The 24,899-nt window shown below is 38.8% G+C and overlaps 1 protein-coding gene across 1 annotated transcript in view; it reads right to left on the bottom strand.

Moving 5' to 3' along the window:
• Window positions 1-17,177: 17,177 nt before the first annotated feature.
• Window positions 17,178-24,899, bottom strand: part of LOC139741458 (uncharacterized) — a 65,959-nt gene continuing 58,237 nt past the window's right edge. Inside the window, exon 2 of the mRNA XM_071652042.1 lies at window positions 17,178-19,430. Coding sequence (XP_071508143.1) covers window positions 18,930-19,430 — 501 coding nt within the window. The 3' untranslated portion in view covers window positions 17,178-18,929. The remainder of the gene's footprint in view (window positions 19,431-24,899) is intronic.

The raw sequence follows: 24,899 nt of genomic DNA on the forward strand, positions 1-24,899 counted from the left end.
GGCAGTTGAAGTATTTCTTCAATCTCAATTCTCGTTTTTGGTGGTTATCATCTCAAAAACTCCGACAATTTCTCCGTTACAGAACACCCTGTCACTCTGTCTAAACTAAACCTCCTACATTCGTGTCTGTGCATCATACTAATGACAACTCTTTGGATATACTACAGTCATTCACTCGAATGACCGCTAGGAAAAGAGTCTTACCGAAAATGGACTTTTGGGCCTTGACCAAATACATCGTACATAATTATCATGTAAAGAGTTCATCTGATGTAAAAACTGCCTATCAGTAGGCAGTTTGAACTTAACTGCATAGAATACAGATAGCTGATTAAATCCGAATTGGATGAACATTGTTTAAACCAAACGAACTTACGCTTTGCACTGTTCAGCGTTTTGCTACAGTGTAAAAAATCAGTGTCAAAACTTTTCGTCATCTTCCAATGTTCAGGATCATTATGAACAGGAATAAATTGTGGATGATAATTTTGTATTTACATTTTTTTTTTAATTTTGGACCAGATGCAAACTAAAAGTATTCGAACGTTTACACGCAATATGTTTTTGTTTGAATTCTTTCTATTTTTGATAGCAGGCATGACTATACCTCTGAACAAAAGGGAAGAGAAAATAATGACAGATGTTCATATCATACATACCCAGTGGCGGATCCAGAGGGGGGCGCACCGGGTGCGCGCCAGCTCTTTATTTGTTGTTAAAACAAAAGAAAAAAAAGAGATAAAACCCGGAAGTAGCACCAGAAAGATTGTTTGCGCCCCCCTTTGTACGGAATTCCTGGATCCGTCCCTGCGTACCCACTCACAAAAACGCATTTATGCCTACCTAATGTAGATGACGTGTGCTGTCATAACTCGTATAATGTCGTAAATGAAATTTGGGGAGCATATTCGACGTGTTCGAAGACATGGAGTAGCAAGATTTTGAGATTTATGACCTCAGGTTCAGCTATCATTCAATGGAAATCCACAGGCCCTTTTCTAACACTCCCTACAGTAAATGATGTCAGCAGACTTAATTGAGAGAAATAACATTCTTTATGTTCATTTCTTTTCTCTCACCAAAATGGAAGACAGATGTCTTATGCAAGGAGCGATTGATCATGCAAAATAGTCCGTGAATGTAACAAAATTTGAGGTACGCTACGTCACTACTGTGCTGACGTAAGAAACGATATTTACCGTTCCTTGTTTAATTCATATTGATGCTTGATCGAATCACGTCACTAGTAATTGATCTACCAGTAGTTATAATTCATGTTTTTTTCTTTCTTTCTAGTCGTATTTCATATTTTGTATCGTCTTTAAATGTTTTCCATGCTTTACATCGACCGCGTATATAGTATATCTAGGAAAATTTGATGCTTGCCTGAGAAGTCGTAAAGATTTCTGCAAAATTTAAGTGGTATACAAAAAACCTGACTTTTGAGTTACATTCGACTTGAAGTGTCGGCATAAAAAGACATCTATCCATAACAAACTATAATGTTTTTTTTTTATATCTCATCACGTTTTGCATTATGTAATCATTATGAAGAATTCTGAAGACTGACAGACTGCCAATTATCATGATTGACATGAATCGTTTTAATGTTTGATCAAATCATCCCATTTTCTTTGTTTTTTCTTACTTCCCAGTCACAGTGTGTTGTATTGGAAGCCATCTACACGCGTGCCAATTTTCACATGATTACCATAAGTTTAATTGTTTTGAATATTCATTGAATCTTATGTTTAATGTTTGTCTCTTACATTTTCGGGCCACTGCATTTCATTGTTGGGCCACCACAAAGAAAAAAAAAGATTTTGGTGGCCCGAACGGGGAACCAAGAAAAGAAGCTATAATGCCAAGTCTTGTACATATATAAATAACACAATTTGGACGCATCCTTGTTAGAATACTTTGTATGTGCATAAAAATGCAGCTTAATGTAGATCGTGACAATTACTTGCGAGTTGTGTTCATCCAACCTATTTGACTGAATTAGAATTTACACCCTTTGATCCATGCGAAATGTGGTCAACAAAATGAGATACTTTTTCCCCCCTTCAGAGACTTCCAAACAGAAAGAGGTCAAAGATCTGGCACAAAATGATGACATTTAACAGACTACTTCGTGTAGAGGTATATACACTGAAGTCAAGGCGTGTATAGAAAGGTTGATGTGTTCTTATACTATTCTTTCTAATGAATGGTTAACTCTATAAATAAGCAAGCTCAAACTGAGCACAAGTTAAATAAGGCGATACAGTTATGGCACATCTCTTTTTTCTTTTTTTAACTAGGACTCAATTTTGTCTCAATTCATACATATAATTTGAAAATAATGTAATATAAGTATACATTTGATATGTACATAATTAGACGTAAAGATAGACATGATATGCATGTATTATAAACAATGGGTCTGCAACCTAAAGATAATAGAGAAGAATATTAATCTAGACATACTACCACAACATGTACATCGCTTTAGTTTTGTCTTCCATCAGTTCATTTTGTCTTTCGATGTTGTTTTGACACCCTCAGATACACATATTTGCTTGCAAATTTGATGGCCGAATCGTTTGAACAATTTCCCCGCTCGTGTGTCACCAATTATTTCAAATGTCTTGAAGACTCGTATAAAAAACTTGGCAATTTTTATTTATACTAGTGTATCTAATTTCAATTGTTACTCTTGTTCTTGCTTTACTTTGAAGTTGTACTTGATGTATCTTCAAACACACTTCGTACATCAAACTGTGTGATAAATACTGTTACTGTAAAAGTTGTCGAAGGTATATATCTTGTGCATTGTACGTTGATTCGTACGCAAGGCCTTTAGTATATGCGGCTCTTTGACAGCACAGAATCCCCTGCTGAAATAAAACGAAAATAAGTTAAATGAATTAAAATCTGGTGACTGACACATAAACGCTAATACGAATCTACACACAGAAGTCATTGCCCCTGGCGACATCATGGGACCCGCCTAAAATTGGATTCCACCTAGCCACCCCGGAGTTTGTCACACACGTGCTTGTTCTTTATGTCACAACGTGGTCATGTCATATACTTCATCTATTCAATCGATATATTCCTCTAAAGGATTGAGAATTTATCCTTCCGTACCAGCCGGATATTGCGATGATATGATATCCGCGTCTTTTAATATCCGCTGTCAAATACGGCCTCTTCTTTTGTCCTCCACATAACAAAAAAAGACAAAGAAGAATAAAAAGGACAGGAAAAACGATTGAAACATCAGTCTAAACCGGAGGTGTAACTAAATCCATTCGTCATGTGCACGCATAGACATTCGACACAGTCGACATATCACAATTCTTTCGAATTCTTCTTCTTTTTAATGTCACGTCCGCAACCATTGTTTTTCAGTTGGCGTGGTTGGTACACATCATGGATATCTCTGAAATTATATCAAATAATGGAATCGATCAAAGTTCATTACAATCTTTCACACACACATTTTTTCTGTATACATACATATCTTTATTTGTTTTTTTTATCTGTATGTCAAAACAATCTATAAAAGTATTCTTTCTATTTTTTGTATATATATATATATACATATATAAATATATATACATATATATATGTATATATATATATATATATATATACACATATATATATATATATATATATATATATATATATATATATATATATATTACCATACATAAATCTTCGTACACTGCAAAAAGTCCGATGTTATATATGAAACACCGAGCTGGTGTTAAATTTCCGGTGCTCATTCGTGGTGTTAGATTAACACCTCCTGGTGTCATTTCAAAATTTAAAATTGATTTTTGAATAGTTTCTTAGTTACTGCACTTCTTGTTGATTTTTAACTTCAACAAGACGATAAAGAATTTTCCGATAAAGTACTTGATTTTTTAAAAAATGTGTAAACACATTTACACCACAGTAACACCAGTTGGTGTGGTCCCCTATTGAAACTGGACGGGTGTTATACCATTGAAATTAACACCACCAATATCAAATCAACACCATGCGGTGTCATTATTGAATTAACTCTAGCGCAGTGTCAAAAATATCACCAGCCACAGTGTCAAATTAACACCACAAAGTGCCTGGCGAACTCTTTTTAACACCGCCACAATACATTTTCTACACATGTGGGTGTGGTCCTCTATTGAAGTTTGATCGGTGTTAGATTTAACACCCATGGTGTTAAATCTAACACCGCTGTTTTTACAGTGTACAAAGGTGAGGCGTTAGAGCTAGATAGTGGTGTACAAACTATTTATACTTGCATTCACTTGCTAAGTTTCATTGCTAGGTGGTCAAGACTGGTCAATACTGGGACCATTCCATTGTCCAGTGATGTCTGATCAAGCAGAAATGTGCTCATTATACTTCGAATCAGCAAATTTGCCGATTTCCAAATCTCAGTAGACCCAATTACAAGATTTTGAGGATTCGTTCGTTGGTGTCCTCGAAATTCACAGGAGATCGTACTTCATCTGGATTGTGTTGCAAATGCTCACAGTGGCTAGAATCTCCAGTTTCTCCTCAAAACGCGACTTTCGCCCATTTGGTGGACTAGTGATTACATACTTGCCGGTTATTATCAACGTATTTCCAAACTCCATGTTCCTTCGGCAAATATCTGGTGGGATATTCACAGCGTGAGATCTATGATTTTTCGTTTTATGTTTTGACCTAGCAGAAATAATTTCGAAACCGTCTTGTTCTTCATCTCTCTCTGTCTGCTCCACTGCAAAAGGTCCGGTGTTAAATATGAAACACTGAGCTGGTGTTAAATTTTCGGTGCTCATTTATGGTGTTAGATTAACACCTCCGGGTGTCATTTCAAAATGCAAAATTGTTTTTTGAAGAGATTCTTAGTAACTGCACTCCTTGTTGATTTTGAACTTCAACAAGACGATCAATAATTTTCCGATAAAGTACTTGATTTTTGAAAAAAAAATATGTAAACAAATTCACACTACAGTAACACCAGTTGGTGTGGTCTCCTATTGAAGCTGGACGGGTGTTATACCATTGACATTAACACCAGCAATATCAAATCAACACCATGTGGTGTCATTATTGAATTAACACCAACACAGTGTCAAAAATATCACCAGATACAGTGTCAAATTAACACCACGAAGTGCCAGGTGAACATTTTTCAACACCATCACAGTGCATTTTCTACACCCGTGGGTGTGGTCCTCTATTAACACTTGATCGGTGTTAGAATTAACACCCATGTTTTTACAGTGTCGTATCAAAAATAGAGCAGATACCAATTTATATGAAGGTTGGGAACTCATAAAAAGATCCAATATGATTTAGCATAAGCCAGTTTGGAGTTCCATTTTGCACATGAGCAGAAAAAGATCATGGTTACCATCAGCCATGTTGTTGGTTTTTTAATAGATTCATTGAGATAAGCATCTGTGATATAATGATTATTCAAGAAGTCCTTATAAAAGGAGCTTGCAAGCACATATCTCACCTAACAGCAAGACTGGTATTTGCTAATATGCAGAATAATGACATGTATGCCACCCCAAATGAAGTTGAGGGCCCATTCCAATTATGAGTTTATTTTTTGTTCATGTGGTTGATTGATGGATTCCATACATTGTACGTCAGGCAAGCTTATGCAGTATGTTCAAAACGAATGAATTACCTAGCCAACTGGGAAATAAGAAAGCTCATTTGTACCAATAGGCGTGTTCACATCAGCCCGATGTTTCGAAATAGCGCGCTATTTTCTGACTTGGGAAATTATCCCGATAGCGAAATAGCGCGCTATTTGATAATGTGAACACAAATTAGCGCGCTAATTGTATCGCTCTGATCGAGAAAATTTCTCGAGTCCTACTCGGGAAATTTCTGAAATAGCGGGATAGTAGCGCGCTATTTGATAATGTGAAAACGACTCGAGAAATTAGCGCGATGCATCCCATCATGCCTAGCGTGTGTGAGCCGATCGATCGAGGCAAACTGCACACAAATCATGAGGAATTTTTGAGAGGGCACACACATTACTAATGCTGTTTGCACATACTCACCTGTCGAATTAGCTCGAAAAAAATTCGGGCTAATTCTCTTCGGGCTGATGTGAGTAAGAAATGAAATAGCGCGCTAATTCGCAATCGCGAAAAATATTTTGAGCTTGGATTTTTATCGGGCTGATGTGAAAACGCCTATAGTGCACATACGCAAAGTCCTAACTGGCTCATTGTCTACGACCCATTTAGTATATGAAAGAATCCCCTCATTAGCATGATTGACACGACTTTGATATTTAATTGTTTTCTCCTTCAAAAAAGAAAGAAGAAAGAAAGACATTCAATCTCATTCTGGGAAAAAGCCGAACCCAGACGATTTTCACGTACCTATTATGTTGCTGTCTTGGCAGTTTTCAAAATACAATCCGCTTTGTCCTTAATGTAGATCAGTCAGTGAGTGTGTGACACGTGGCTCGTGGTGTGACACCTTCTCCCTGATTACGTAATGTCGTCACATCTTGTCAGGCACGCTGTATGTTCTGTGTCCTTCCTTCGTCTTATTGATGACGCAAGAGTAACAAGGCCTCGTGAGCACGGCAATCTATCTGTTTTGATCTGTCGAGAACATGCATAACACTATAATGTGCCACATTCACACACACACACACACACTCACACACACAAGCACAAACACACACACACTATATGAACATTTCATAATAACATACAATTTTCTGTAGGCCCTACTTCTTTTCATCATCTGTACGACAACGTGTTAAAACCATACATTGCGAGTTTATTATTCATTTATCTTTTTTTTTCTTTTTTTTTTGGGGGGGGGGGGGAGAATTGTGAGACCCGTAGACTAGCCAACCCACCTGAGGACGCATTGTAAGTGGTTCTGGAGAGTCGCTTGGCGAGATATCGTTATAATCATGACAAAACAGGGCCTATACAGTGCCTGTGGACACGTATGAATGCGGAGGAGTGGTCTGGCTTCCAGACCCTCTGCCCGTATTATTTCGCTATTCAGGATATTGACGCCCTCAACGTCAAAAACTAGTATAGTTTAAGGTGGTTTTGTCCTTCGGCAAAGGCGACGAAGTCGCCTGCAGAGTCCAGTTGGCAAAGGGTTTGGAAACCAGACTAGTGGAGGAGGTGACCTAGTTATTAATTTGCTCGATGTTTCTCTTGACTACTTCAAACTGATGCGGATCCAATCATTTGAAACGAGTTTCAAGCGTCTCTTTTGGCATCTCTTGGACAGAGAAGGAAAACAAATGAGTTTGTTCGTGATCAACGAATCACTTTCCTGGGGGAGATCTCAGGAATTAACTCCTCCCCGTAATTTCTAAGGAGGAGGACACTGTCTTGGTATGGCCATAATAACCCTTCACGACATTCTCTCCAATTCAAAGACAATCATACAAGGAATGAGTCATGCGTCATATAGCCCATTACAGCCCACAAGTTATACTGCCTGCATGCAAGTCATACAGCCCATGAGTTAGACACTAAGCAAACAAGGCCCAAGACGAGACAAACACATTCAGCCCCGTGTTGTCATGTCGAACTCGTGAGTTGTTTTTTGTTTTGTTTTGTTTTATTTCTTTGTTTACCCAGTGTCGAATTCATGGACCTTCTTTGCCTATGACTGTCAAACTCATGTGCTTTGTGACTCGTGGGCTGTATAAATCGTGGGCTGTATGACTTATGGGCTGTATGACTCGTGGGCTGCATGACTCGTGGGTGTCGGTCTCGTGACGTGCACCCGCCCAAATGCTGGATGAACAACATCAAGGAATGGAAATGACTTGACAGCCCTGCAATGAGGAGCAGCGCATAGGACAAGAGCCGGTTGGTGACGACTGATCAAAGCAAGTTACATTATAATGTATCGCTTATTCCTCTCTTCGTAATGTGATTTGGGGCGAAAATAATATCTCAAAGGGTTCATTGGAGAATGACTAGTGGTGGGAAAGGGATATTAATGTCTTAAAGCAGATAATCAGGCATGGAAAGTGTCCTACTGAGCAAGATGAGCTCCTCTCGTCAATAGTTTTTTTTTTATTTGAGGTGTCCATTAGATCTCAAACTTCAAGTACTGAATTCAAGGGATACGCAATTTGAACCGTGCTTTGGTGTATGGATGAGGTGTGACTCTTGTATTCTTTCAAAGCCAGTTCACAGTTCCAATCTGAGCATGTGCAGATAAAGGTCATTACAGACCTTGTCTTGAAATGGATTTGCAACTGAGGTATTCAAAATCTAGATATGCCTTCATAGGGCTGTGTTATAGATGAACCAGGTGCAGGTGTGAATGTGCATATTTTTCATAAACAAAATTAACATTAACAAAACCATTCATGCAACACTTGCATGCAAACTACATCTTCCTGCTCTTCTTGAAGACAATCCCATGTTTTGTAAAAATCTATGGTTGGAGAGGTCATTGCAGACTAGTGGTAACTGTGAATTGGCTTATTGCGCCTATGCCAGCCCTGCCAAAGCGGGGCGAATGAATGCGTGCAGAAAGCCTCGACACTATAATCTGAATATTCTTAATCCGTATAGAAAAAATCAGCCTTACACTGTCCATTGTCCATGCCAGTCTTTTGAACTTCAGTACTCGACCGTGCTGGAAGAATACTTGATATCAGAGTTCCTTTTCAACTATAAAGTCTACTAACACGGTGTATTGAAACTGTCTGCACTATTCACAACCTGTCTTTATACAGAATCACTGGATCTTTTGAAGCTACATCATGGACTCTTGATGAGGATAATAAGGGTTTGGCCTTTTGGTCATTAGTCTTTTTCATGCACATCACTCTAGATAAAGTGATTGTGCTGTTGGACACTGTCCTCTCTAGAATTTAGAGAAACGGCTGGCAAGAAAAGACTAGGTTACTCGAGCTTTTGGTTATTGTCCTCTTTGGGTTCAGAAGAAAGCGGCTGGTAAGAAAAGACTAGGCCACTTGAGAATCATTCATGCAGAACCCTGGGAGTCAATAAAAGAGATGCATCCCGCATGCATCTACTATAGAACAAACCAATTTAAATTGTTACGAATTTATGAACTCAATACATATCGCTACATCCCTCATTTCACCTAACAAACCATCCATCCTCATTAACAACTCATGATTTTATATAAAGAATACGCACATTGTGGGGAAAATTATCAATAGATAGGTCCCCATTAAATACGACAATAGAATAGAATAGAATAGATGGTCGGGTGGAATTCTCCCTGGCGGGCGTTATGAACGGACGCGCATCACAAGCCCTCCACGCAATCGGCCATACACCCCACCACCATCCACGCCCAGCAACCACACACCACCCACCACAATCTCGATATCGAAACCCCAGAAGCGCGCATGCACCACCATCCACGCCCAGCAACCACACACCACCACTGAGCAAAACCAACAGGACGATAGGAAAACCACGCCCATCAATCACACACCCTTGAAGTGCAGAAACGTGCAAAAATATTCATTGTAGACCCTACCTATCACCACCAGTACCACGATTCATAACAGTCACTATCCTGAACAATACCAACATCCAGCAACCAATAGCCAAAAGATAACGAAAATCATCAGTGTAGCCCCAACAAGTAGGCCTACAGCAGACATACTCACAATACTCATTGTGGGCCCTATCCATACACCCACCGTACATTGATCTCCATGAATAAAACTCTTCTCCAAATCCGAATTTTCGGAGGCCTCCCCCTTCGTCAGGGATGAAAGTGCTAATTACCACTTTCATCCCTGACGAAGGAACGAAAGGGGACGAAGCCCCCGAAAATTCGGATTTTCAATTGAAATCAAGGCAATTGGCAATTAATGCATTCCTGTATTGTGACATTATTATTGCTATATGTATATATATATATATATATATATATATATATATATATATATATAGCGTGTATTAATTAGGCCATTCACTATGACAGCCTGATAAAGTCACCGGCATTCACTTGTCTCTGAATTTGTTTTGTTTTTGCTTTTGTTTTTACATTTTGTAGACTCCCGCTGTTTCCCGATGTTCCATGTTATATTGCTGAAAAACAAAGACGAACAAGCTAAAAAAAAGGTCGACACGATAGGCCAAACAACTGAGCCTGAAATTTGAAAATGTCTTTACAGTTTGAAATTTTGTCACATGGAGGCTGATATCTAAACGCACATAGTGTCCTTGAATAACGTAACAGGGTGTTTAAACTCAACGAGCCCAAAATGTGAGATGAATTGGTGGTTTTGAAAATCATATTTTTTGTTTTAATGTTTTTTCGTTGCCAGAGACTTCCTTTCTGTATTATCGTGTTGAATGGTCGTATGATTTTTCAACATCTATATATCCGATTTCCCCAAACCCAGACGCTTCCGTCTGTGAAGGCGAAATGGCGTCACGTGACTATATGAGGCCTCAGTATCAGTGGTGATTGGTTGATGCTTCTTGACCCTTCTTGACCTTTGCCATACACGCATGCGTACAATCAGTTAACTTTTCCTTCGTTTCCTTTGGATGTCCACCTTTTGATTGGTAATCCCTAAGAATTTAGGGTTTTTGGGACGAATACTGAACTAGGGCTTTCTATAGCTCAGTTTGTAGAGCACCGGGCTAGCTCCAGAGATCTCGGGTTCGAATCCCGATGGAATCCCATTTTCTTTGCACATTTTTCCACTCACAAATGATACTGATAACACTGTGTGTGGGTTATCCATTTTACTAAAGGGAACATGGTGCAGCGTGCATTACACATTGGATCAATGACCATATCTTGCGAGGTAAAAGGTTGATTTTGACAATACATCTCTCCGATTTGTCTTCTTAGGATTATGGTTTTCAAAAAAAAATTGATAAATACTGACATTTGCTCCCTCCGTCACGTGTGAGGGTGTGTCACAAAGAATTTAAGTCGATCTTAACCCATTCCATGCTGAATTCTGAAATCCCCATAGACTTTTACACAGGCCACCAGGTTCCCGTATGGAATTGGTTAAATCATAAGATCAACTTAAGGCTATAGGCTGTGTGCGTCTTCAATAATATTCTTACTTATTAAAAGAATGACAATTTTGGAGACTCTTCACCCATGCATTAATTAACAAAACAAAGTAAGCAACCAATGATTTTTTTTTAGTAAATAATCAAAACAATCTGAAGTGGATTCTGAAAACATTTTAGATAAACTGAAAAAACAAACCAGCGGCATACCATAATCATTTTGACGTCCATCTTAACTTCTAAGTTCGACTGAAACTCTTCGTGAAACACCCCCCCCCCCCGGGTCTGTTATTGCCGCTGTTCTTGATCTTCTTGTGCTTTTTTTTTTGTTTCTTATTGTTGTGTATATACCCGCTGCTTGACAAGTCATTGTCAGTCAAGACTCTCCCGCCATTCAGAAGTGAAGACGCCATTGTACTTTCTCCCTGACCTGACTCAAGACTGCACTCAAGATACAACAGTGGCGGATCCAGGGGGAGGGGGTGCACCGGGTGCGCACCCCCTTTAATTTTTCTGAAAATAAAAGAAATACAAAAGAAAACAAAAATCTGTTGGAGTGGCACCAGAAAATTGCGTTGAAGTTTTTTTTTTCCTGCTTGTCAGCTGATTACAGTGGCACCAGAAATATTTTTGCGCCCCCCTCCCTTTTAGAAATTTCTGGATCCGCCCCTGTACAATCCCCGTGGTTTGACTTCGAGTTTTTGAGCCAAATCATCATGCCTCTTCGTCAAATGCAAAGAAATCACATGGGATTTTCCGGTTAGTAAGAAAATCTACCTCGAAGAAACGAACTGGATCATTTTCTTATCATTATAGTCTCGCAAACCCATTGCGTATTTGATTCATACAATCTGAGAAATGGAAAAGATACGATACAGTAGACAGTGGTAGAACGTGACAGTATTGCAGTATTAGGATAATGTAAATTGAGCATCTCTTTATACTTCAAGGGATCGTACAGGTTTGGTTCAGACCTGTCTTCAGGTTTCAAACATTTTTCGTGAGATAATGAGAAACCTCTTATGAAATTTGAAAGAGCATGTAATTCCAAAAGGAATTCAACATTTCTTTAACGAAAATTGGTTTTGAATTGGCTGAGATATCCGAAACAGAGCGATCCCAAATATTCCCAATAAAAGGTGGGATCAACCTTTTATTACGATTGCCTTCTTGTAATTTGCTTTTGGATGTCTCAGCTATAGCAAAACCGATTTTCGTCAAATAACCTTTGAATTCCCCTAAGAATGGATGCTCTGTACTATTTCACAAGTGGTTTCTTGGTATCTCACAAAAAATTAAAGACCCAATCCTCATCTCCACCAATACTATACCATCCCTTTAAAGTGAAAGAAACATCACCTAGAGAACAATACTGACCTAACGTATAATAATGGACTCTTTTTGATCTTCACAGGCAACATCAAAAGATGATTTTCGAATTTCGTATCTCACAAAAAATTAAAAACCCAATCCTCATCTCCACCAATACTATACCATCCCTTTAAAGTGAAAGAAACATCACCTAGAGAACAATACTGATCTATCATGTAATAATGGACTTTTTTTGGTCTTCACAGGCAACATCAAAAGATGATTTTCGAATTTAATCGTCTTCGGCGAATTTCATGTTTGAGAACGCTTGATGTCCTGACGCTCTCATGACTTCCAAATTAAATGAATACTTCTCGTATTTCAAGTACTTCTCGGTTTTCTACTTTAAAAAATTGCATCGCAGTCTCATGACAAGGAAGGTCAAATTGATCGTCATCGGACTTATAATCAAACGTTATATAAATACCAAAACGTTCCTATGGTTTCTATAGTTGATTATTGGGGCATACATTTTTTTATTATGTTCTCTGGTTCTTGAAGTGTTTTCTCAATAAGTTAGTAGTAGTAGAAGTAGTAATAGTAGTAGTAGTTGTTGTTGATGTTGCAGCTGCTGCTGCTGCTGCTGCTGCTGTTGTTGTTGTTGTTGTTGTTGTTGTTGTTGTAGTTGTTGGAAATGTTAACTCTGAGGAAAAAAAGGATTTTATTATATAAAAAAAACCAAAGAAAATAAAATCCACCACCAAAACAGCAATATCAGTGGATCGTTGACAAAGTAATGGCAATTGATTATTGGTCATTTATATTACTAGAAAAGTGGATATCATGATTGGCCGCATGATGAAGGTGTTATGATTAAGAACTCGTACACTGTAACGTGATTTACTCTCATTTCAATGAAAGACGAAATTTTCCCCAGGGATGTACTGAAGACAGGTCAAGAATTCCATGTTTGTTCACGTCCTGTGAGATAAGTGACGTCAATGATTCTATGGAAAGTGATTCAAGGTCACTTGGATGACACTTGAAAGAAGATCTTTGTAAGAGAATAATAATAGGGGAATAATTATATACAAAACCACTTATCTGCATCATCCCAAGCCGTCATCATTCTAATTCCTCTCAAGTTCTTCTTCAAACTTCCCCGATTTTTCATCTTCATAGTTTAATGGGAATTTATTAATGTCCTTTAATGCAATTTCTTCGTTGCAGTAAAAATACCTTATGATAGGCTTTCACCGAGGAAGGGAACTCAACTAGATGACAATGACAACGGGGTTTCGGAGATTATACCAGAGTGCAATGTACTTGCGCTTTGTACCTGTCTTGGGGTAGGAGGATGAGTATCGTGATTTTGTATTCTGCGAGAGAAATTCATAACCAATGTCTGGCCATCTCTCGTAGGTGTAAGTCCCTAATGTGCTTGTTAGTAAAACACGACGAATATGAGCCATGCTTTTCTTCGTGACAGGAATCGCCGTCAGCATTGGAGTTTGTGTGATTCTTTTTTCCCCTCCCTCTCTCTCTCTCATGCCTGCAGGAACAGACTTAGAGCGGGGATGTCGAAATCTTCTCAGTTGCCGGGGTTACAAGTCATCTCAGGGAAAGGGACCCCGTGGGCAGCTTCCGTTCGACAGCGGGTGTTGCTGAGAATCAAACGGGCATCTTTTCCTCTACTCATTTCCCGCCTTTTTACTTTTCGCCACTGATAATTCTCACTAATACACGCGGTAAGAAGGTTGCCCTATAAAATGCCAACGGATACCGCAGGCTTTCATCCCTTGCTCCACGACATTCTGACATCCGGTGAAATACCTGGATTGCAAATGTTCAAAGAGGGCATGCACTTTCCCTTACGTTATAGCACACTCTATTTGTTATTGTCAATGACCATCCATGCACCCAGCTTCCCTTCACGTTAAACCTCTGCCGCATATTTCTGCGCCTGTGGTTAGAATTTAGAATTCATGTCAACTATACACGTACAAGTTTTTGTAGCCCAGGAGGGCACTTCATGAAGCATGTTGTCCGACAAAGCTGTCAGATAAATTTGCTCTCAGCCAATCAGATGCAAGGATTTCAGTAGCTTGTAACAGTTTGTCAGAAAAATATCCGACCAAAACGCTTCATGAAATGCCCCCCCTGGAGTTTTTGATGTTCACCCTGTTATACTGAGGATATCCCCTAACTATTAATATTGTGTAACCAAACCATTAGGCCTGTGAGATGTACAGTGCGTGCGTGCGCGCGCGCGCATGTGTGTGTGTGTGTGTGTGTGTGTGTGTGTGTGTGAGTGCGTGTGAGTGTGCGTGTGTGTAAGTTTGTGGGAGCGGCATGATATAAAGAATAATGACATGTCAAGGCGATGCATCTCTCTCAGTCTTTGCAAACATTTCAGTATCACACATATTTTTAACCGGGTGGTGTTCGTTATTCCGAAAATGAAATAAGTTTCGTTAATCATATTAATCCGAAAATGTTAAGACGGTGCGTACTAACGAATCTTCGGGACAATGGACCTCATTTTGTTTTCAGACTTACGAACCTTCGGAATAGCTGACTCTTTTCAGCTTCGGATCATGAACCTTCGGTATAAGGATCCTTATTTCATTTTCGAATCAACAAACTTTCGGATAAACGAACTTTTGGAAAAACAAACCTTCGGAATAAGGAACTTTCCGAATAACGAACCTTCCGAATAACGAAATACAATCTTTTTAACCACAAGACCGTCTCTGCCTGTGAGTCAATATTACTCTATAGACTATATCTTGGATTTTCTTTTTCTATATCAAAGTGTAGCAAGATCGCCACAGGTAATGATGTATTTTTTTAGAACCAAAACTCTATGAACTCAACAGGTTATCATGTGTATTTGCAATGCAACTGCAACAACAGAATAAATGCTTCATCAATATGCAGTCCAGTAACGGTATAATCAAATCATTTCGTGTTGTTTTATTTTGTTACTGTGTGTATTATGTACTTTTCTATCATCAATGTTCATCTTTCTTCTTTACGAATCTACGCTTCTTAATAATGCATTATAACATGTCCTATCTTAAAGGGATGGTACAGTATTGGTGGAGATGAGAATTGGGCTTTTAACTTTTTGCGAGATACCAAGAAAACACTTATGATATAGTACAGAGCATACGATTTTAAGAGGAATTCAAAGTTTATTTGATTAAAATCGGGTTTGGAATGACTGAAACATCCCAAAACAAAGTAAAACAAAGCAATCGTAATAAAGTGTGGGTCCCACACTTTATTAGAATCGCTCTTTTTTGGATATCTCAGCCATTTCAAAACCAATTTTCATCAAACAAACGTTCAATTCCTCATAGAATTACATGCTCTTTCATATTTCAGAAGAGGTTTCTCATTATTTGACCAAAAAATTTTAGAAACCTGAAATTAGGTCTCAACCAAAACTGTACGATCTCTTTAAAGGCAAACTGCTAGTATCTCAATATGTGTTATGAGAGCCTCAGCAAGATGTACATATTAGCTTTAAAATAAAGCTTTTGTCAAGCTTAGAACAGTATAGAAATAATCAAGGAAATCGCCGAAAGTAAGCAAAAATATTTGCGTTTTTCAAGTAGCCAATATATATATATATATATATATATATATATATATATATATATATTACCTCTGAAAATAACTTTCTGATATCATCTGCAAAGACATGAATTAATATCCTCTTAAGTATATGCTGACTTTTTTATTTGAAAGGAATCAAACAATCTTTCATGATTCTCATTTGAACGATCAGCCCTTTTGGAATGTGTATTTTATTTGTGTGTTTTTTTTTTTCATTTGGACAGGAAGTCAAGTAGTTTTACATTAAAACTATGGATTTTTCGTCATTACTTCGTATGATTTCACGGTTGCAGTGATTGCAACTTATATATCATGTCAATGTACGTGGAGACAAGTCACACACACACACACACACACACACACACATTCACACATGTCTGTCCGTTATCATATGTACATAAACATACACATTTCAATATAATGTATAAATATCATAAAATTATATGCTTATATATATAAATATAATATAAACATAATTCATATATATTTAAGGATAAATGTACATAGATATATAGAAAGATAGACAGATAGATAACAGGCATAAGTTCAATGTATGCAGCTTTGTGCAAGGGCGTTAGTCTGTTTCATGGGATGATAGTGATATTTATGGTGTAGGCCTTATATGGAAGAATTTTATTGAATTAATTATTTTCTTGCATTTACTGAAATGTAACTAACTTTATTCGTATTCCTGTGTTGTTGTCCCCGTTGGGAACTCGTGTAAAAAAAAACGATTGTTTCAGTTTCAATTTTTTGTTTGCAGTACCCACCGCAAACTTACCATTTCCATCATAATTGTGTTTGAAAGTTCAAAATAATTAATTTTGTAGTATATTCCTGAAATTTCTGTTAAAAAACTTTGAACAAAGAAGACACAAATATCATGTGCCATGTGTCCATTATGATCCCCAATCATGCTAATATGTATAGTGAATGAGGTCCACAATTTGAATGTATCTGTCCAAAAAATAAAAACAAATCTATTTACCATAACTTCACTAAGGTGAAGGCACCTCTCAACGTGCTCAATGCCGGTTTGAAGATAATCATGATAACCCCCCCCCCCCCCCCTCCCGAACAGCAGATAAAGCTGCTTCCCTGGATTTATGATCAGGCCGTGATTATTGCTTTAGATGTTGTGGAAACACGAGTGCAACTGTAGAATGCAATGATCGTAGATAGACACAGTGAAGATGTGAACTGAAAACGATTGCTTGATTTATTCCGATATGACAAACAATGCAAACATGAGTACACAAAGCGTCGATTCTTTTGACCTGGTGCCGAAAAGTGGTAGCTAACCCTGGACAAGGATCATCTCTCATCCTAACTGCAGGGCGTGCCCCCCTTGAACAGAAAACCTGAATGTGCCGCTCCTGATGTGGTTAAACCAGAATAAACTCTCCTACCTGGTGTTGATGCATGCATGATATACGGAAACTAGCCAGAGCTTTGTCTACTACCAAATGTTTTAAGATTGCCTGACTTACCAAGAAAACACAATCTTCTTTTTCTCTATTTACTCTATAACAGTGTTCTGTGCTTCCCCAAGCTGGTTTCTAGATCAGTAAAACAATTCGCAGTCGCCTCACGCTCTTCGCCCGGTGGGGAAATACAACTTAAGAAAATAGACCTTTCGTGATAAAACGTCTAAGTTGTTTAAGAGCAAAGCAAAAGAATGATAAAGATATCAATGAAAATATAACATATATATTTTTTTATCTGCGATTAGGTATTTACATTTGGTGCCGCAGTGGACGTTCCTAAAAGTAGCTATTTACTCTAGCATTAGGGAGCACTAGAAATAAGTGAGCGTTACTTTTTTTGTCACCTCTCACGTGAAATTGAAAATAAAGAATCGATTCAATTTACCCGGATAGCAAGAACGAACCTGAAGCACCGCACCTGACAACCATAAACAATGTCCTCTTTGAACGCAATAATTTCTAATACCGATGAGGATTCGCTAATTTTGGCATTATTTCATTGAGGAATTGTCTTTCAAGTCAATTCCTTTTTTGTGTGTATGTGTTTTGTTTTAAGAACTCTGTTCTGGGAAAGATTAATGACGAAATCTAGAATAGCCGTCAACATGGCGTCTGGACCCAGTTTGTTCCTCTTTCATACCCCGCCTGGACAGATACCTCTTCAAGACTAGAACTGCTACAAAGTCCTCAAACATGGCATTTGTTTCTCTCTTAATCTATCTCTCTCTCCCTCTATGCCTTTATCAAGAGAGGCTTCAATAACCCCCATAGGAAATAACAAGTCTTGTTTCTTTCGAGTGGTGGAGCACCCCCACCTAACCATACTTCACAGTACTACGAAAGTTTCTATGCTGAAGCCTAATTCATGTTGACGGATGGAGAAAGACTAAGAAAGAATAGGAAAGAGAGAAACACATGCGTACCGTAGGTGGCAGTATTGGTATAGACAGATAAAATGGACACGAAATTTACATTCGGAATAACACATTTAACTCGTTATTCGTTATCCCAGTCTAATTTGTATTTGGTCACATAAATACGCCCCCTGTCCCTGTCATCGTTTCCTCCTAATCATAGGTGTGATTCGTATTTTTGTAAGAAACAGGGCATCCCATCATGAAGCGATCTGCTTCGAGAAACCACCATTGATGTTTAGAATAATCCAGCAGTATTATCTTCTGGGGATTTTGTCGTCCCAAGAATCAGAAGATACTACTCCTGGATCCTTATACACCACATGACAAAAAGGAATACTATTGATTCCACCAGTGTTGTGAACACGAATGTCTTGCTCTGTTTTATTTTTTATACGTCAATTTATTTGAATTTTAAGATCTCTCCGACAAGAGCTTCTTAAAAATAGGATTAGAATTCAATTAGGACAAATTCCAGTCGGGTGAATAGGGGGAAATTGCACGGACAAGAGTTATTGTTTGAATTATATCTTTGTAGTGAAGTATGCGGTTATTATTCAGTCTGATTCGTCAGCTTGCCTCTTGAAAAATCCGCTTTGCATTGGTTCCATGTTCATGCTTGCTCCGAACCGCTTGAAGAATCCGCTCTGCATTGGTTCCATATTCGCGCTTGCTCCGAACCGCTTGAAGAATCCGCTCTGCATTGGCTCCATGTTCATGCTTCCTCCGAACCGCTTGAAGAATCCGCTCTGCATTGGTTCCATGTTCGCACTTGCTCCGAATCGCTTGAAGAATCCGCTCTGCATTGGTTCCATGTTCGCGCTAGCTCCGAATCGCTTGAAGAATCCGCTCTGCATGGGTTCCATGTTTGCGCTTGCACCGAACCTCTTGAAGAATCCGCTCTGCATGGGTTCCATGTTCGCGCTGGCTCCGAACCGCTTGAAGAATCCGCTCTGCATCGGTTCCATGTTCATGCTTCCTCCGAATCGTTTGAGAAGTCCGGATGAGAGCGGTCTGAAGTCTAGAGCCTCACCCCCCTCTTCTTGATCTACAGCATCCTATAAGGGAACAAGAAAAGGAAAAATAACACAACGACTTTGTTAGACACAATGGAAACAACGATTGCACGTGTATCAAGGAAAGAACCTGCCCCAAATGGAATACTGAATAATTGGATATTGGAAATGACATGATTGAAAAGACTAAAGTGCTTGAAGTTTATTTTGAAGCACAATAACGTTGATTGTACGTGACTGCTAAAACGTGAAAGGACTGCTACGCAGTAGTTCACAGACAAGGTGGCACGTGCACAAAAAGAGAAGACAAAAACAAAATCTGAACAACAGGCACTGAGGGATAATTCGTTAGTATGTATCTTATCCCTCCGACAACATTATGAGACCAAAGTGTGCTTCGGGACTCGTGAGAACGCCATTAGCTCAATTACATTTTGTGCAGACAAACACAGAGATTTCTGCTGTCTCGGGAGCCTGAACCCAGATTGAAGATTGGGATCACGTTCCAAATTAGCTTCGACTCTCGTGCGTCAAGGATGGAGCACGTCCTTTCGACTGGGGGAGCCTCCTGCGTCGCTAAAGCTAAAACACAGTAAGACCTGTACTCGGAAAAGCTCATCTTCCACCATTTGGCATTCGCAATAATATCGAAAGGCTTTACCGTGAAACCTCTCTGGCCGATGCGATTTGCTGGGATAACGAGTTGTTTCGAAGTATTTAGAGATCAAAAGTGTGAAATGATAAAACCTTGAGCGTCCTCCCCGTTCAGTAGTAGGTATGTAGAGAGCTGCTAAAGCTAACAAGTGATGATGGAATCGTGCCCAAACATTATTAAATGTGAAACGAGCTACATGCATTTCACTCGCGCAATGGGTAACACAAAGGCCCGATATATTGCAATCGGTGTAATCGAACATAAAACATGACGTAGCAACCACGATCGGGTAAGCTCTGAGATAGTAGTACTTCAGGTGAAGCTTTTTGGCTGATATTTCTCATTTTCGTCGTTACCCAACTGAAATCGTGTTACTACGGCGTAGTTTCACACATTTCTTATGCAATTTGTGTACATTTTAGAGCAACTGAAATCGACAGTTCTGCAAGCATGATTATGAAAATGCACGGCCATCGGGCGATGCCGGGCGAAGGGCGCCACCAATTACTAGAATCAGTTAGCCCTTCTAGTTCAAAGGCCACCAAACTTTTTTTCAAAACCTCTCTATTGAAAGTGATTTGAAGAATCTTTCTTAACGGCGAGTATTGATAGGAATATATGCATTTCACTCTGCAGTATATATACCCGACTTATCTTTACAAATTATATCAATTTTCCTTGTTTGACTGATATCGTTCTTATCTCTTGTTGAAGCTTTAACCAGATAAAGCTGAGGGTACAACCTCGAATCTTGTCATTTCTTGATATACCTACAGAAAATGAAAACTTCAAGATAGAATAAAGAATCGGCGTGACTCTTATGGTTTCTTTCTCTCTTTTGTTTTGTTTTCGTCAATCGCTGATTTTATTGTGGCATATAGGTTCTTCGAAATCGAAGATTTTCGAATTCATAAAGATTGACAATCGCGCGGATCAAAACTGTCATCAATTTGCGACGAATCTAGCGGCCTTGATGTCGCATTTATGGACGAAACAATCAAAACAAGATGAGCAATGGAAAAAGCTCCGCGTCTGCGAAAAGGAGAACGTAGACAAAACAAAACAAACAAACAAACAAAGAAACAAATCAAACTGGCAAAATGTTGTTGTTGTTCCTCGAGAATGGAAACCATGATAGAATGTTTTGTTTTGTTTTGTTTTTTGTCCATATTCAGCACCATTCTTCAAGATTTACTTCCGAAAAACCGGCCGTTCCCGGTTACAATCTGTTATATAAAGGCTGTCCACTCGAAAGCCTCTCCCAGGGTGACACAACGTTCGGAGAGACTAAAAGTGCCATGAGGGCACGCAGAGATTATTCTTTATATCGAAATCACCAAACAGGCAAAGTGCAATTTCCTCTTTTTTTTCCAACTGCGTGATCTGCGGGTAAACTTCAGCAGAGAGAGAAAAAAAAAGAAGCTCTTCTGCCGATTAGAGCACACAGCCGCGGCCGACTGCGCGTTGATGAATGTCACAGAAACGTTTTGCCAGAATGAATGAACATTCCGTGGATGTGACAGGCGCCTGATTGAACCTCTAAATTTGAGGTGCAGATGATGCGGAAAAAAAAAGCAAAGATCGTGACTATCGTCAGACTGACATTACACAGTTGGCAAATGAGAAATGACTAATATGCCTACTCGTATTTCTTTTCTCTCTCTCTCTCTCTTTTTTATTTTTTTTTTTTGGGGGGGGGGTATATCAACATGAGAAATGATTGAATATCACAGTCGTTCAATCAATATTGAAGTACATTCCGTGGCTACTTTGTGTACCTTTATGTTTTCATTCACACTTTTTGTGCAACTTCGTCATGGCAGATGATAAACGTGTATGTTGTTTTTTTTTTACAACGGTCGATTTTCATTTTATTTATTAAGCATTCGTTACATGCACCTACATATCAAACGATAATAATATACATTTGAAAACCTCGTTTATGCAGAATGAACTTACAGGTTACAAAGTACTGGTACATTAGACATCAGTCTAGAATCTGTCGCCTGAAAAAACATTAAATTTGCCGATGAAGAGATAACGCAACTTTACAAAACGCCTGATGTGAAGTATAGACCAGGTGTACAAATATTTGCAAGAAGCCTGACATCGCGCTTAAGCCCTTATTCACTCCTCCACTGTATTCTTGTCTTATAATACTTGGGGTTTACGGTCCTATCTATAGATCCCCAGTCCCCACCCCTCCCAGTATCCCCGTTTCCTTACCGCGACCCATTTTCAAGTCGAGACCGCACGCTCTCTAGCCAGTCTTTGCAACATGATACGAAATCGATCACCACCTTAACACCCTACATTCTGGCGGTGATACGCCGCCGTTGAGCGCGTCGTCGATATCCGCTGGGTCCATTTGTCGCTCTCTCAACGGCCGACGCTCTTCAAGTGGACGGAAGGCGGGTGAGATCATTCTACTAACCACCCCCTTTCAATATTCTCAACCATGCCCATCAGATGGCATACTACCCGACTCTAAGTGGTCATTCCCATTTTCTACCTCTCTTTTTCGTTCTTTAGTGCAATTTCATTCTCATTTGTTTCCCTGTCCTAGCTGACCGTTCGAAAGAAGGTTGTTTGACCTGCAGGTTCATGACAGGCGTTCATGACAGACATGGACGTCTTACGGGGTCCCGTCATCATTCTGTAATGAGCTGACAGAGCTAATGAAAAAGGAAAAATGGGGGGAAAAAACTCAGAAAGACAGGTCGTCAAGTTACATAAACCTATATTATAATGCAAACTCAGAATAAAACAACTTGCAGCGCAGGGGAAAAATTGAAGATTGACATTACATAAGGGATAAGATTTAATATCAAGACAAAATGCATGCATTATCACAGCCAAAGGGAATAAAAACTAGACTCAATTTCCTGGCAAGATATCATGAGCAAACGGCGGGACAGTGTTCAATCATTGTTTTATTCAGTCAGATACTTTTTATGGATTTACATAATCATGGTGATACAAAGGTTCCAGCAAGTCAGCTACTCCATTAAAATGTAGAAAATTATCCCTGCATCATCAGCAAACTGAGCTTCAGAACGAAAACAATAACAAATCATAGCGCACTCTTACTGATTGTTTATTGGCGGCATATAGTTATTTTTTTTTTTTATCAAAGCGGGTACAGTGTTAATCCTAATCATGGCTCGAGGTTATGACTCGATGTGAGGAAAATAAATATCCTTGAATCTATCTTTCCTCTTTTCTCTCTATTCAGGTGTGTTTTCAGAGTTACAAATCTCCCACGAGAAAAATTGTGTTCCATATACATGTTAATCCCAGATTCAGAGTATGGTTTTATTCATGGCAAATTTATCACTTTCTTGTCTTTGCGTAAACGCAGTAACATTCCTTCCTCCACATCTCTTCAATATTTCATGGATATATTGTTCTTTTTTCTTACTAGAGAAAACGCTGATATCATATATTTTCGAAGTGATAATTAAAAAAAAACAGTAACACCGTAGTAATAACACAGATACGATTCTGCAAATCCAACTGCATGCCATGATTTATGTTTTTACTAACTTGGCAGAAGAGTTCATTATTTTCCCCAACTCTATTCAGTTGGTAAAACTACTTGAAGTATCGACACTCCTTTGTCCCTTACCAGGAAGTTTGAACCTTTAAAAAGTTAGGTGTTGTGTCTGATCGGGACGACGCTCAAAGAAAAATTTAGCGCCCCCAAACTGATAAATGAAATCGCGCACACAAAAAAAAAATAATCAGCGAGTACATGAAAAGGTTAAGAGGTATTATAAAGACTACGGACGATTTCCGAGAAATATCCGGGAAAGAGGGATGATACAAGAGACAAGTCCAGGGACTTTGAGAGAGGAGGCGAATAAATGATAGCAGTTTAGTTTTAAAAGATCCATTCTTTAAATCATGGGCATCTACTTGCAGTACCTAGGTGCACCAAACCTTGTAAAATAAAGAAAAATTAAGCAAACATACAGCTGAAAGATGAAAATGCTGCTCGACAATTTTCTTTCCCGATCCCTGGCAGCCCATCAAACCTCCACCTCGTATAGCCGGTGATATTTTTTTTTTTAGTGAAGTCTGTATCTGTTGACATGCAATGTGGATTCTATGTATTTTGTGACACTGCATGCAATGTGGTCATCAAAGAAATGAACACATTTAGAATGCTCACAGGATGAGGTAACGCGTCCTCAAAGAGAAAAAAAAAATCAAACCTCCGCATTTGATGGGATTGGGGAGAATTTGTTCGCGAGGTCCAAATCAAAACGTATTTACTTTCCGGGTTTGACATGGAGGGCTTTAAGGCATGATTTTCCTTACATCAAGTCATTTTTTGAAAGATGAGGGAGTGAGTATGAGTGTGTGTGAGAGATTGGGAGAAAAAAAGGAGATAAAAAGTTGAAGTTTCTGAAGTGCAAATGTGTTTAAGGTCAATATTGACTCCTATGGCAAGCATGTCAATGTTACCTTACCAATTTTGTATACTTCGACGTCGGTAATAAAATGTGGAGAGTCTCTTAAGAGCAGTGAGAATTTTTGCTGTGTTGACGGAGACGTTGGTATCTTCAGCAGCATTCAGTCATCACTTACAAGTATGCAATCTCTCGAATCATCCTCAAAAGAGGATCAACTGCAATGAACTACCAGAATGATAATAATAACAAAATCCAACAATTTCATTCATTCCGCATCTTGTGTCACAGTTACGCAACTTGGGTCTAGTTCAACACGGTACAACGATCAATTCATATAAGAATATGTATTTTTTTCCCTATCTTTACAGTTGCAACAATGATTCGTAACAACTAAAAGTTATTTATCGAAATACGTTTAAGCACCTCATCGCAATGCGT

Source organism: Diadema antillarum, unplaced genomic scaffold (assembly GCF_040938485.1).
Source record: "Diadema antillarum isolate AM-2024a unplaced genomic scaffold, OU_Dant_1.0 seq00000931_RagTag, whole genome shotgun sequence".
Classification (NCBI taxonomy): Eukaryota; Metazoa; Echinodermata; class Echinoidea; order Diadematoida; family Diadematidae; genus Diadema; species Diadema antillarum.